This window comes from Pholcus phalangioides, unplaced genomic scaffold (assembly GCF_987345545.1).
Source record: "Pholcus phalangioides strain wild (caught in Gottingen) unplaced genomic scaffold, Ppha-v1.0 ptg000015l_1, whole genome shotgun sequence".
Lineage (NCBI taxonomy): Eukaryota > Metazoa > Arthropoda > Arachnida > Araneae > Pholcidae > Pholcus > Pholcus phalangioides.
Window position 1 is genome coordinate 52,940,388 of NW_028301608.1, and position 14,327 is coordinate 52,954,714.

Here is a 14,327-nt window from a genome sequence, read left to right on the forward strand (position 1 = left end):
AAATTAATTTATAGTTATTAGGATTTCGGATTATGTGATCAATTTTTTTGCGTCGAAAGTTTTTTCTTCTTGCATATTTTGAAACTAAGGTGGAACTGGACTCAGTTTATCCACTATAAGTTATCGTTATCAACCTGCCACACTATGTAGGAGATCAGAAGGCTCTTTTGTGGACAAAAATTTCCGTACTCGGATGACAACATCCTAACCGGGCCGTAATATCTGCTATGATCCATGTACGTGAAGCGCTGCTTTTGCAATGGCTTTCCTGTAGTAAAATTTCTTTTCCTTTCTTTAATTCTTGGTCAGTTTTTTTCAACTGACCACATTCACAGTTCCTTGTTCGAAAGACTTTCGAACAAGGAATGAACAAGGACTTTGAACGTCACCAGAGAATCTATAGAATGTGTCGTACCGAAAAACAAGTACCGTAATCCATGACCCACACAGTTCCCTTCTAATTCCTCACAAATTCTGAATTTTAAAAAAAAGGATTCTTGGCAAAAGGGGAAAAATCCCATCTTAGAAGAATATAAAAAAGAAAGGTATGATTTTCAACATTTTGAAATTGGTTATATGGGAAAGAAAAAGTTGTCCCGTTTTCATACCTCCCGTTCGACCAAAAGGGGCGTATGGTTCATGGTTCTTGCTACCGGGATGTTTTCTGATAGTTACCAATCGGTTATTGTCATAATAAACCATGCATCCCGATGTGGTCACATTAAGTGCTGTGCATTGTGTATCTTTTCGTCTACACAAACAAGGATATTTTTTTTAAATACCGAATAATCGTCCATGATCAATTCCAATCTGAGGTCGTATTAACATTTAATCGAACTATTTGAATCTTGAGTTAAATTTGAAATTCGAACGAGTTTTGTTAACTTTGAAAAACGAATTTTTCAGTATTTAATTATTCAATGGCTTTCGGCAGAAGCAATAGAGAAAAAATAATTTAGTTTTATATAGCAGATAAAATGCTAAATTTCTACGTTTTTTTAAGAAATTTTACACATAAAAATGTGAGTAATTAAAAAACTACCGTAATTTGAATGATAAGGAAGTGGCTTATACAGCTTTAAAAGTTAATTTTTAGGTGGATTTAAAAGTCATGGCCAATTTGATTACTCTTTTCCCGATATTTTGACTTTTTATTAACATTTCCTTATGTCAAGGAAACAGTTATTTTCCGGATATTATGCTGAGGTGAGCTCGGAAAGAAAAGTCATCACGTCTCCGCCGGAACTCGAACCCAGGCCTCTTGCATACAGGGCAAGCATGCTACCATCTACACCACTGGAGACACATGAATCTGCCTTCCTAATTTCACGCACTGTGTCGTGAGGCGCTGAAGTAGAGGCATTAGTAGCCTCTCTTAACTTCAGGAAATGGCCCCCGGGTGGGACGGTTTAGAGAGATATAGATGGCTTCTTTCTCAGCCAGAGATATCAAGGAAACAGTTATTTTCCGGATATTATGCTGAGGTGAGCTCGGAAAGAAAAGTCATCACGTCTCCGCCGGAACTCGAACCCAGGTCTCTTGCATACCGGGCAAGCATGCTACCATCTACACCACTGGAGACACATGAATTGTTCGAGTCCCGGCGGAGACGTGATGACTTTTCTTTCCGAGCTCACCTCAGCATAATATCCGGAAAATAACTGTTTCCTTGATATCTCTGGCTGAGAAAGAAGCCATCTATATTTCCTTATGTATTTATTTTTAATACATCGTCAAAAAATAATATTTTCTTAGTCGAGGCAAATGTCTGCTGCTTATCTCATACGTATATTATAATATTCTTTTAACTTAGAAAATAAGTCGAACATACGAAATTTCCCTTTATTGAAACGTTAATAGGTTTTTTAACAAAAGCTTTCAACAATTTTTAGGTAAAATATTATAACATAGACATAATAAACTTATAAGTATTCTCAACAAATTTTCAGACTGAGCCAAAAAATTGGCTCAGTCTTTTATTCCACATCTCGTACCACAGGTCTAGACTTAAGCAAGAGAGGAGGAGATCGTAGCCGCATCGGGGCGGTTAAAAAAGGATAAAAAGTATACCCATTTTTATTGAACATTTTTCATTTTTAATTTAATTACTTGAAACTTACTTAATTCTATCAATTTATAAATATTTCATGTGAAAAATATGAATCTGTAAATAATATACGCTTTATTGACAAAACTGGTTTTTTTTATACCCAAAAACTTACGCATATAGTACAGGGTGATTATAATTAAACTTCCCACATACTGAATAGTTTTTCTCAAAAATTAATCACCCGAATACAGCCAAGATCTCAAGATATCTTAATGAGACCATGGCAAAGAGATTTATGCAGCAAAAAAAATTATATTTATATATATATATATACATAGTTCAATTTTTGACCACCAGGTGAATAACGCGCTTTTTTATTAAATTTCCTTTTTTTTTTTCATGGTCCATGCAGCGTATATAAAAATTTCGATTGAATACCTGCATCAGAACGGGCACTTCATAGGTCTGAGTATACTGACAGGCACTGCATAAGCCTGGGCAGTGTCAGCATACTGAAACTACTCAGGCCTAGATAGTGCATGTTCTGATGGACGTATTCCATCGAAACTTCGTATATACGTTATATGAACCATGGAAAAAAAAAAGAAAATTCAATAAAATAGAGCCACTTATTCACCCTGGTGGTAAAAAATTCACCTATTTTTTATTACATCAATTTTTCTCTCATGGTCTCATCAAGAAACCCAAAAAATTTCTCTGCATTCCGATAAGTACGGGAATTTGAATTATAATCACCATGTGCATTCACGTAATATGGAAAATACCAGGTTCCCTTAGCTTTAGGTATGACCAAATCTGTATTAAACAGGTCTGTTGGGTCATACCCAAAGCTTCTTAATACAGCTTTGGCATGACCTACAAGTGGAACAGTGATAAAGAGCTTTAAAGTGCCCCCCGTGATGCTCCAGAGTCACTGTCGCTTGGTTGTCACCACCATCACGGCTGATAAAGCAGAATATTAGTTTTTACACATCCAGAAATTTACCCAGATTGGTTTTCAAAAGTGTTTGTTAATTACTGCGACAGCCTAATACTTTGAAACTAAGCACAATATGCATTACAAGTGCTGCGTTTTATTGTGCTGTGCTCATTTTTTAGATAGCGATTCTTCCCGGTTAGATGAGGCGCCATTTCTTCAAAGATTATGGACAGGTAATATGGGGATGTTCAAACATCTGATTTCGGTTGGAATATCTCTTCAAGATGAAAGATAGAAGAGGAAATGTGTAGTAAAATAATGTCTGTTCCGTTATCCGTGAACTTGGCTGTTTTTTGGGTACAACGGGAATATTGCATTTGTAACTCCTGTAAATAGACTATGACGCCAGCGCATCTTCAACTACAAAAACAAACGATGAAAATTTCATTTTTCATTGTCAGACTAATTTGATCAATTCGAATTAGTTATGTCCATTTTGATATGCCCCCCATATTCCATATTACCCGACTATTCCATATTACCCCATTAAAATGGTTTTTTTAAATGTCTTTTTTTCCTTAGTTATATATATATTTTTTTTTTAAAATAAGATAGACTTGTTCAGTGCAAAGACAGGGAACCAAATTTTATAGAAATACGGGTTTCCGGTTTCTAAAATGTTTTAAATTGGAGTAATCGTAAAAATAGAAGCGGTATTTTCCATATTACCCGAATGTACTATACAGGTTGATTACTTAACCACCCCCCCCCCCCTCCACTGTCGTATTTTACAAGTGAACTGATATACTTCCAAATAGAAAAAGTATCCAAATAACGTGTAGAACTTAGATACATTATTCATGTTCGATGGGGTTGTATAGTCATTAAAACATAAAAATTAACTTTTTATAAAAACATCCTGTCCTCACAAACCCAATCATAAAGTCTTTCCCTGTCCCTCCTGAGGCCAACAAAAAAACAGATTCCTCGTTTCTAAGTGCAATATTCATAGAGATATTCGAATCAAACTCTCTCTCGGAAAAAACGTTATAAAAGAGCAGCATAAATCAAGGATAAAAGCGTTGTCTGTTAGTTCATGCTGTTCTTTGCTCAACTTTCCTCCATATTTTTAAAATCAAGTATCTCAGCTATTATTGCACTTGCAAACGGAGAATTCAATTTCTTTTCTTCGTCTTCTATTTTTTTGGCCTCAGTAGAGAAATGGGCAACAACTTTATCTTTGGGTTTTTGAAGAGAGAGGTTGTCCGTATAAAAAGTTTTTTTTTTTTTTTTAATTTTAATAACTCTAAAACCTCTTGCACCATGAATAACGTATCTGAGTTCCACACGTCATTTGGATAATTTTTCCTAATTGGAGGTATGCTTCTGGGATCAACGGTGAACTCAACGGTTCGCCAGTAAAATGCGGCAAGGAAAATTAAGTAATCACCTTGTGTATAGGACTACATGCTCTGTATTAGAGTATAAGCAACAACCCTATAAATTTATGATTTGGAAAACGTAAGCACTGCGTGTTCATATCAAGGTAAACGATATCGTTAAATGTCAAGGTCGATCGGGTATGGTTTTTTTTTCTCAATTAAAATATAAATAAAGAATTATTGTTTTATAAAGCGGCATATTCTTATTTTTAATGAACAATATGTTTTAGTCACTGTCTGAAACAGATATGGAATTGATTGAAACGAGTGGATTTTTAAGGGGGATTGTTGCACGATCTTGATTTCCCATGCTTTCTTATATAAAAAAATCTCCCTCCTTTAAGGAACATTTAAAAATGTTCTATTCACTTTAGGCACACAATTTTTTTCTCAAATACTATGGATATCTTTATACAGTTTGAGAAAAGAGCATTTTATAGCGGAAAACATTATTATATATGTACAATGCCTGTCAGCAGTAAAAATGTTTTGAAAATATTTCCATTACACACAAAAACGTGAACACACAGTTAGACGCAGAGAATTTCATAGTATTTGAAAATTTAAAAATGCGTTTTTTGGAAAGTTTGCGTGCACCAACCCCCTTAAAAATGTTCTCTACTGAGATCACTCATCTTACCATATAAGCAACATCTCAAATCCAAAATGTTCGGTTAACAACGCTGGCCTAATAATACATAATGGTAAGGTAACGGAATAGTTGATGATATTCGTAATCCATTCTTTATCGTGCCACAAAACCTTCCGAAAATGTGTTTCTCCTCGTGGACGAAGTATTCCGGAATAAAAAGTATCCATCTACCTTTTTTTCTAAGTCCGTGCTATTTAAATATTCAAGAACATCAGGACATGAATGAGCTTCACGGAGTAAAAAAGTAATGATAGTCGGAAATAACCATTTAATGAAAACCCGTAAGCTTCTGCCCTTGAATTAATTTGTAGCTCTTCTAAAATTCAAGACGCAAAAAAAAAAAATTCACCCTCACGTATCATTTTAATATGGTATCTTAAAAAGCATTTGCTGGAATACGAAATAAGAAGTTCTGAAAGAATATTAAATGTATAAATTCGTTCAACCGCTAATAGGAAAATCTCATCAGAATATTTCCGTAACTATTCTAATACTCCTGATAAATAACCCAGGATGAAAAACACCATATTTTGTACTAATCGAATAAATTATAATGTGGAACAAAATTTTGGTTGCATCTGTACAAACGCTTGATCTTACGTAATTCGAGTATGCTGATTTCAAATCTAAACTTAGTTTTTTTTTCCTGTATAAGCTCTAGATTTTTTTCAAAATAGCATTTTTTAATTTTTTTTCTGAATTTATTTTTTCTGGAACTTTGCAGGCAAGAATTTGCGCTTATGACACTTGCGTTTGTGGACTTTATGATAGCGATCTCGTTTGATGCTCCAGCAGTAGTCCGCCATCATATTTATGTCCCAGCGGCCTTGGTAGCGCTCTTCCACCATCTTTTGAAATTTTGATGAAAGCGCTGTCCCTGTTCATCACTTACAGCCCCAAAATTTTTGGGGAATTGATCAAGGTGACTAAACAGAAAATGAAGCCTTACACTCATGTTGCATTCGAGCTCACGAAAAGCCAACGACATTCTAGTAACCAGAATATCATATTCATCTGTCTGTCTGTTACCAAGAAAATTTCCTGTAACTGCCTTAAAAGACAGCCACGCTGACTTCTCCTGTTCATTCATCTTCGAGACAAATTCAGGATCACGCACAAGAGCACGAATTTGAGGTCCATCGAACACACCTGCTTTGATCTGCTTGAAAGACAAAGCAGGAAAAGAAGAAACTATATATATTGAAAACATTCACCATCCACATTCAATGCCTTAACAAACTGCTTCATCAATCCAAGCTTGTGGTGAAGTGGAGGAAAAACGATCATCTCTCGGCAGACAATTGAATCACTCACAATGCTTGGCATGATTGCTTCCAGAGTTTTACGGATACGCCACTCCTTTTCGGTCCACTGTTTGTCTCGAGCTCGGTTGTCCCACATGCAAAGAAAGCATGGAAATTTTCTGAGTCCTTTCTGTTGGCCAAGTAGGATGTTAACCATTTTCAGGTCTACACCAATGATCCAATTATGCTCGTGATATTTCAGTAAGTCAATGACCATTTTAATGTCATCATGCGCTTCTCGAAAATACACTGAATATCCAATTGATACCGCTCCATACACATTACCATTATGCAATAGTACACATTTTAGACTGCGCTTACTGATATCCAAAAATAACCGCCACTCTTTTACACTATAGAAGATGACACCTAATTTTCTGAGAAGACCCGTGATATCGTGACAGTAAACAAATTGCTTGTCTTCCGAAAAGAAGGCCAGAAAGTCCAGATCGCTTTTTCGGAAAAAAAAAGACACTTCTGTAGAGGAATCAAGTAGATTCTTTTCCTGTAGCCTTTGATAAACAAGTGTGTAGTAACCACATATCTTACAGATTGCATTAGGACTATTTGAACATCTACATGTACTTAAAGAAGCCATTGATCAGATCTGAATCGAACTCCACAAAATACACTTGTCTAGTCAGTTTAAAACTGACACCGAAAATAACACTAAAGAGAAAGAGAAACTAGAGCTTGCAGAGAGAGAGAGAAATCGATTTCAGATTTCGAATCAGCGCTAAGAAAATAACTTAGATCAGTTGAAAAATCTCATGCAAACAACAAATTTGTAAAGTGTTAACATGATTGGAAACCAATTTTCAAAGACTTTTGGTGATGTTTTTGAATAATTAATTATTTTCTCGTTTTTTTTCAGTGAGGCCCATGGTTGTACAGCATCCTTTATTTGGTCCGGATCCAGTCCAGACACTGTGTAACAGTTGTGGCAAAGATGTCGTGACAGAAATTAGCCGACATGCGAGCGCATGTTCATACATAACTTGCATCTTGAGCATATTCATGTGGTGAGTATTTTAATCTTCATCTTCGGATAAGTTGAGAAGTTATCCATTCTTAGATGGAGACAATAATTTTTATGTGGACAGTGAATTATATTTTTCTCATAGTTCTCGGTTTTTTTATGAAAAATTACTTTTATTTTTGGTTGCTGTATTTTTAGATATATTTGGCATCTGTATTTTACGGGTATTTTTTTTAACAGCCACATCGTTGGGTATCTTGCCTCTTCTGATTATTGAATTTGCTATTTGTATATAAATTTTACATTAACTAATCAGTTTCACATTCGAATATCGATATCAATGGATTTCATTTATAGAAATAATTGTTAATATTTTGTTATTAATTATTTTATGTCATATTATATTATATTATAAGGTTTTTTTTAATATCAAAAGTTCTCTTAAAGTCAGGACCGGTGCCTGCAAAACCAGCAGCCATCTCCACCCCTGAAAGCGGGAAGCCAGGGTGATGTGTCGGAAGGGGCGACTTAATGCTATTCACTATTGTCCCGTAAAATACGGGACAAATTCATTCTCTCTTGGGAATTGGGGGGGGGGGACAGTCGTCGTCGTCGTCCTCATCACCCTTCTCTGATTCCGCGCCTGCTCCGCCCTTTCTTTGGCATTGGCTGTAAAGCGACGAAGAAATTAGTCTCTTGAAACGAAAAAGAAGGGTTTCCTTCACGAGTCTTTTTTTTTTGTGGCCGCCACCTCACAAAATCCTCTTAGATGAAGACTGAGGTTTCTTAGTGTATCTAGGAGGCTTTGATCTTACGCATCTGCTTCATTCTGAGACTAAGTATCTAAAACGTAAGACTATGAAAACCCAAAAAGTGTCCATGCACATACGTTGCACTCAGGGGCGGCTCGGGACAAAATCTCTACCAGTGTGGGACAAATTTTTATACAAATACAAATACAACGCCACAACAGGCAAAATGCCCAAAGAGGTGGCTGAGAAAGTGCCCTTGACCTCTATGCAATTAAAAAAAACTTCTGTTTTAATAGCTTCGTAGTGATGCGTTCAAAGGAACGGCGAGATTTTATGTCATAATTTTTTTCGTCCTTTCACCTCAGATTTAACGCCCCTTCTAGAGTGTGTCTGAGGCGCCAAAGTGCATGGAACGCTGGAAAACCCTTGGGGGGGGGGGGGGAATGGAGCGATGGACAGGGTCGTCTTAGGAGTATCATGGGCCCTGGGCCAAGTGGTTTTTCGGAGGCCCTACGTGGTAAATCCTAGAAAATTTCAACCGGATCTCATTTTTGTGAGACCCTCTTCTCTTGAGGCCCCCGGGCCGCCCCATGCGTTAAGACGGCACTGGCGATTTGGATGCATCCTTTTCGTGATGCATCCTACTTTTTTATCGGAAAACTTTCAATGCGACCAGAAAAAGTGTGCATCTCTAGCTGACTTTTATAAAGTTTCATAAGCATATCTTACCTTACAATCAAAACCTCGTACATAAAAAATTCCCAACTTTACTGGAAGATCAAAAAAAAGGGTGAGACGCGGGGCCGTAATTAGGATTTTACGGCCCTGGGATTTTACACCCGGGACAAACATGATTCAGCCACCAGGGGCAAACATTATTTTGCCGCCCCACACCTTCAAAATTATATAATTTTGTAACACGGTGTTCTTTGTTCCCACCTAAAACTGCCGCCACTACATTTTGCAGCCCGGTGCAGTCCCCCCCCCCCCCCCAGTTACGGCCCTATTGAGACGCTCCATTAAATAACGCACAAAACGGGTTCGTTTTTTTCTCTATAGAGAGCAGCAGATCGTTGCCGGCTTTTTTTTCAAAAGCTAAAAAAAAAGGTGAGATATGATGTTCTCAATCTAAAACTGTGAAAAAGTGATTTTTGAAACAAAAAAACTGATGTACAAGGTATTATAAAGTGACGAATATTAATGTCAAAAGATTCATTATAATTTTTCTTTTCTACCACCGTGTTTCAACAGCTGTCCTTGTTTCTTCGTGCCTCTCATCTGTCCTTGGTTTCAAGACACCGTCCACATTTGCCCTCATTGCAAAGAGACTATCGGAATGTACTCTAGGTTCAATTAGAATCCATCATGAAAAAGAAGAAACAAAGACAAAGACTGAAAAAAAAACTGATTACAAATGACACATTTTGTGAGATTTTCGATGTCTTCAAACGAACAAAGGTTTCACCACAAAGAAAACTGGAAACTTCCAAGGAGATAATCAAAGAAATAGAGGAAACCACACACCAATCTTATTAAAAATAAGATCTCACATGTTGCCTACACATTTTTTTACCCTATAAATTCAAGAATTTAAAATCCATCAAATATACTTCAATGCAACTGACATGAGCAGAGATAATATTTCAAAACGGCTTCAAGAATAGATTAACACTTCATAATTACTGATTATTAGTTTAAAAAAATGGAACGAATTATTTATCAATAATGCAATAATTAACGGGAAATCTTGAAAACGAATTATCAAATTCCTTCTGAAAAGAAATTCTTGATAAGGGAATTCATTCAGAAATTTTTACTAGAAAAGAACAGTGTCTGCAAATATTGAAAAAAGTTTTCCAAAATTTCGTTACAGGTTTCAAGAGTACGTACTAGAAACATTGGAGAAACATAATTAAAAAGAAAACTAAAAAAAAAAGTTGTTACTAAACCTTTTCGTTCAAATATTTCACATATCTCGAAGAAACATTCAGAGAAAACTTCTAAATACTTCACATCAGTGGTCATTATAAAATGCACGAATTATCTCCTCGAGATCACGGGCAATATCAAAAATATGGGCATCTAGTACAAAGCTTTACGATACTGATACAAGATATCAGATGAAGTTTAAAAGTAACTTAGAGCTCTCTCTTTCTTGTATGCTTTTTGCCAATCGAATGTTGTGCACAAACACTTCATAACATCATCAGTATCATTCTCCCATCAAAGCAGAAATTGAAAACTCATTATTAGAAAATATATGCACGCTAAAATACAGGGCCCCCCCCCCATAAATTCGCAAAAAGTTCAAAAATTCATAAAAATTGAAAAAATTGGTATATTTCAATGCGGTTTGCGCAAGTTATTCTCAGGAAGGGTACTTTTTTTTTCAGCAAAAACAATTAAGTTCAAATTTTTTCAGATAGAAGGCACTGCACGAAAGCAAATCCCTGGAAATATGTAAATCATAGTGATCAAAATGCAGTGTGTACCATTAACAGCTCATTTCGGAATTTTCTTGCCATTAGCACTTACATAAAGTTTTCATGGTGATGTAGCGATTGATGGATAAAGTACCATTTGTGAATTTATTTTACCTGAGCCATGAGTCACCAGCTGAAGCTTTACGAACGTTGCCGACACGGAAGAGATTGAAGAAAGAGGTTCAAGTCCAAAAGTCTGTGATTTGCTTTCGTGTAGCACCCTCTATTGTCAAAATTTTGGACTAATTACTCTTTCAAAAAAAAACTCTTCCTGAGAAAATAACTTTTGCTCATACCGCATTGAAATATATCGATTCCTTCAATTTTTAAGAATTTTTGAACTACTTACGAATTTATGGGACCCCCGTACATTGTAAAAAAATAAAAAAGGTGTCTTCCGTGAGTGGAATGTATTTCCCAGCAATACGCCATCCGTTGACATTGATGGCAAATATCTTCACATAAAAGACAAGCTTTCATTCTTCACAAAAAAAAAAAGCGACAGAATTTTTACACTCTGTATGACACTAAAATGTACATCACTTAGGAAAAGCGGTTGATTTTGGATATAATTTTCGTGCCTCATCGCACGGAAAGCTTCGATTCCCTTTCTATGGAGCAATATTTGCAGCCAAGTACCAAATTGAAGATGATTAGCACCGAAATTTACGTAATTTATTTACTTTTGACATTGTTCTTCGAAATTTGTATTCACAACAACGAATGGTGACTCACGATATTTTTCATGTACCACTACATTCCTTATTGCATTTTGTAAGGAAAAGAAACAACTAAAACAATTATGCACTTCACAAGTTGCTTCAAGATGAGCAATTACATGTTGAAGGCGTGTTTTCAGAAGTTGTATTATGAGCACTCATTATTAAGCACCTAACGCAAGAATACTTCTTGCCGTCATTAATGGTTGCTGTTTTTTTATTAAAAAATAAATTAAAAAAAAACATCATCGCATGTTCTGTCACCATCTAAATCAATTTTCGTTTGTAATATTTTATGGAACTTGCAAATTGTTTTTCACGCACGCGATAACTTTATTATGACTGGCATGTTTTAATATATTGGAAAGTGTGCTTTACAACTGTTTTTCACGAGTCTGTGAGACAATTCTCATAAATATATGCATGCAATCAACAATTTTTTGATCAAAGAGTTAGTGAACTTGAAATTTGCATCCACATTTTCCCAGATTGTTGTTCTTCCACTTAAACCAATAAGACTGTAAACGTTAATAATTCTACTGCGCGTTTCAAATGAATGTTGTTATAAACACGACTTCAAGAAAAGTTCTTTCACAGATTGACACATTGTAAGAGCATCCGGCTACCAAAAACGTGAAAACTTTGATTCTTAATAGTAAATAGAAGGGAGGAAAAACGGAACACGAACGAGAAAGTAAATTCTGCCAACAATGTATTTGATAAACAGAATTTTTTCTTTTCACCGGAAAATAGCAGGGGGAGAAAGAAGTGGTGATAGTATATAATTAAAATATTCATGCTCATGAACAGCAAGTATCAGATTAATGAAAAATGACCAATTGTTAAAAATTTTTAAGTACAATGTCTCATAATACATGTTATTTTAAGATATTAAGTGGAAAATAAACAATAAGTCCAAATGTACAAAAAAAAATTATCAGCTATAAATATCTTTCGAATGCCCTCATTTCGTTAACAGAAAATTATTTGAGTTCTTTATAAACGCAATGGAAATTTCGTTTATGGAGCATACAAACAGTGAATGGAGGTGATGTAAGAATATTGAAGCTCTGAGAAAGCTCAATCACTGAAATGTGTTACAAATAACTTTGCTCATTCATGTAAATAAATGTTAGTTCTTTTCACCCTTGTACATATCAAGCTGATAGTTGTAACAGCTAATATATTCATTAAAATATTTGCTACTGCTTGTGTAGTTATGTCATCATTTTCAGTTTTCATCATGGTTTTATTGTGTTTTTAGCAATCATACTTTCCAATCTGTGTACCTGATTGTGTGTGTGTGTGGGAATTCTTTTGCACCCCCTCTATCTACTGACAGTTCACAATACCAGGTCAGATAGTGTGTTACATGTAACAATTGTTTGAAAATTATTAAGGGAAAACTTGTCTTAGTTGGATACCGACGCTTCCATTAAAAATCTGCTTAAGTTAGGTGCCCAAGATATAGAGCAGCGATTCCCAACGTGGGCGATGGAATGTTCCAGGGGGTGCGGTAGAAGCTACGGGTATAACATACACTGGTGTAAGAAATTAAGAGAATTTGCAGACTTGGTCGATTATCTCTAGAACTACTGTACCGATCTTAATGAAATTTGATATGTACATACATTGATACAATACAAAACAAATAACCATTCAATAATTGTAATACACACGCATGATCGTGCGTAACACTCGTTGGAGTTGGAAGGTATGAAACAGCGGTTGCAGAATAAAAAAAAAAATGGGTTAATAGGTGGTACGGTCCCCTCTTACAGATATACAGGTCTCGCAGCGCGATTTCATACTTGAAATAAGGCAGTTTATCATTTCCTGTGGCAATTGGTCCCACTCGTTCAGCAACGCTGTTTTCATTCCCTGGATGGTTCCCGGAGAGGGGGTTGCGAGTTGCAATTGCCCTCCCCAGAGCGTCCCAGACATGCTCTATAAGCATAAGGGTTAAGGTCTGGAGATCTGGCTGGCCAATCCATCCGGTGAATATCCTCACTCTCTAGAAAATCGTCGAGCAGAAGAGCTCTATGTGGCCTCGCGTTATCGTCCATTAAAATGAACTCAGGGCCAACTGCACCCCTGAAAAGGCGAACACAGGGCTCCAAGACCTCATCCCTATACCTCACACCAGTCACAGTGCCTCTTTCAAAGACATGGAGAGGTGTGCGGCCATCCAACATAATGCCTGCCCAGACCATTAAACCTCCTCCGCCATAATGGTCGATTTCGCGGACATTGGAGGGTAGGTAGCGGGTCCCTGGTTCTCTGCATATGAACGTACTGCGAGAATCGGTGCTTAGGCTGAACCGGGACTCATCAGTGAAGAGAACGGTCGCCCATTGATCCATACTCCAATCTCTATGCTCTCTGCACCATGATAAACGGATTCTCCTATAAACGGGTGTGGGCGGGGCACATGTGTGGTGTAGTAGTAGTAGGTAGGGCCTCCAAAAATGGCTCGGGGATCCATGATGTTCTTAAGTCAACCACCCACCTCGTTGGGCAATTTGCCTGTTGTGGCGTTGTATTTGTATAAGTTTGAGCGTTTCTATCAAATCATTTTTGCTTGTAACTCGGATTACTCAACAGTAGATAGCCTACCAGTGTAGTCTGTATATCCAAATGCTACCCGGTCTGCCATTCGAAAAAGCCTCACCATGGAGAGCAAGCAGACCTTCGATATGATACTTATAACATACTTAATTCATGATACTTAATAACATACTTAATTCATGATACTTAATAACATACTTAATTCATGATACTTAATAACATACTTAATTCATGATACTTAATAACATACTTAATTCATGATACTTAATAACATACTTAATTCATGATACTTAATAACATACTTAATTCATGATACTTAATAACATACTTAATTCATGATACTTAATAACATACTTAATTCATGATACTTAATAACATACTTAATTCATGATACTTAATAACATACTTAATTCATGATACTTAATAACATACTTAATT

At 36.1% G+C, this 14,327-nt stretch overlaps 1 protein-coding gene across 2 annotated transcripts in view; it reads left to right on the forward strand.

Annotated features, from left to right (window-relative positions):
• The window catches only part of LOC149076205 (lipopolysaccharide-induced tumor necrosis factor-alpha factor-like), a 35,058-nt gene extending 22,529 nt beyond the window's left edge, over nucleotides 1-12,529 (forward strand). For both annotated transcript variants that reach the window (XM_089243758.1, XM_089243759.1), the window contains exons 2-3: nucleotides 7,263-7,410; nucleotides 9,371-12,529. In XM_089243758.1, the coding sequence (XP_089099884.1) occupies nucleotides 7,263-7,410; nucleotides 9,371-9,476 (254 nt within the window). In that variant the 3' untranslated portion in view covers nucleotides 9,477-12,529. The remainder of the gene's footprint in view (nucleotides 1-7,262; nucleotides 7,411-9,370) is intronic.
• The last annotated feature ends 1,798 nt before the right edge of the window (nucleotides 12,530-14,327 follow it).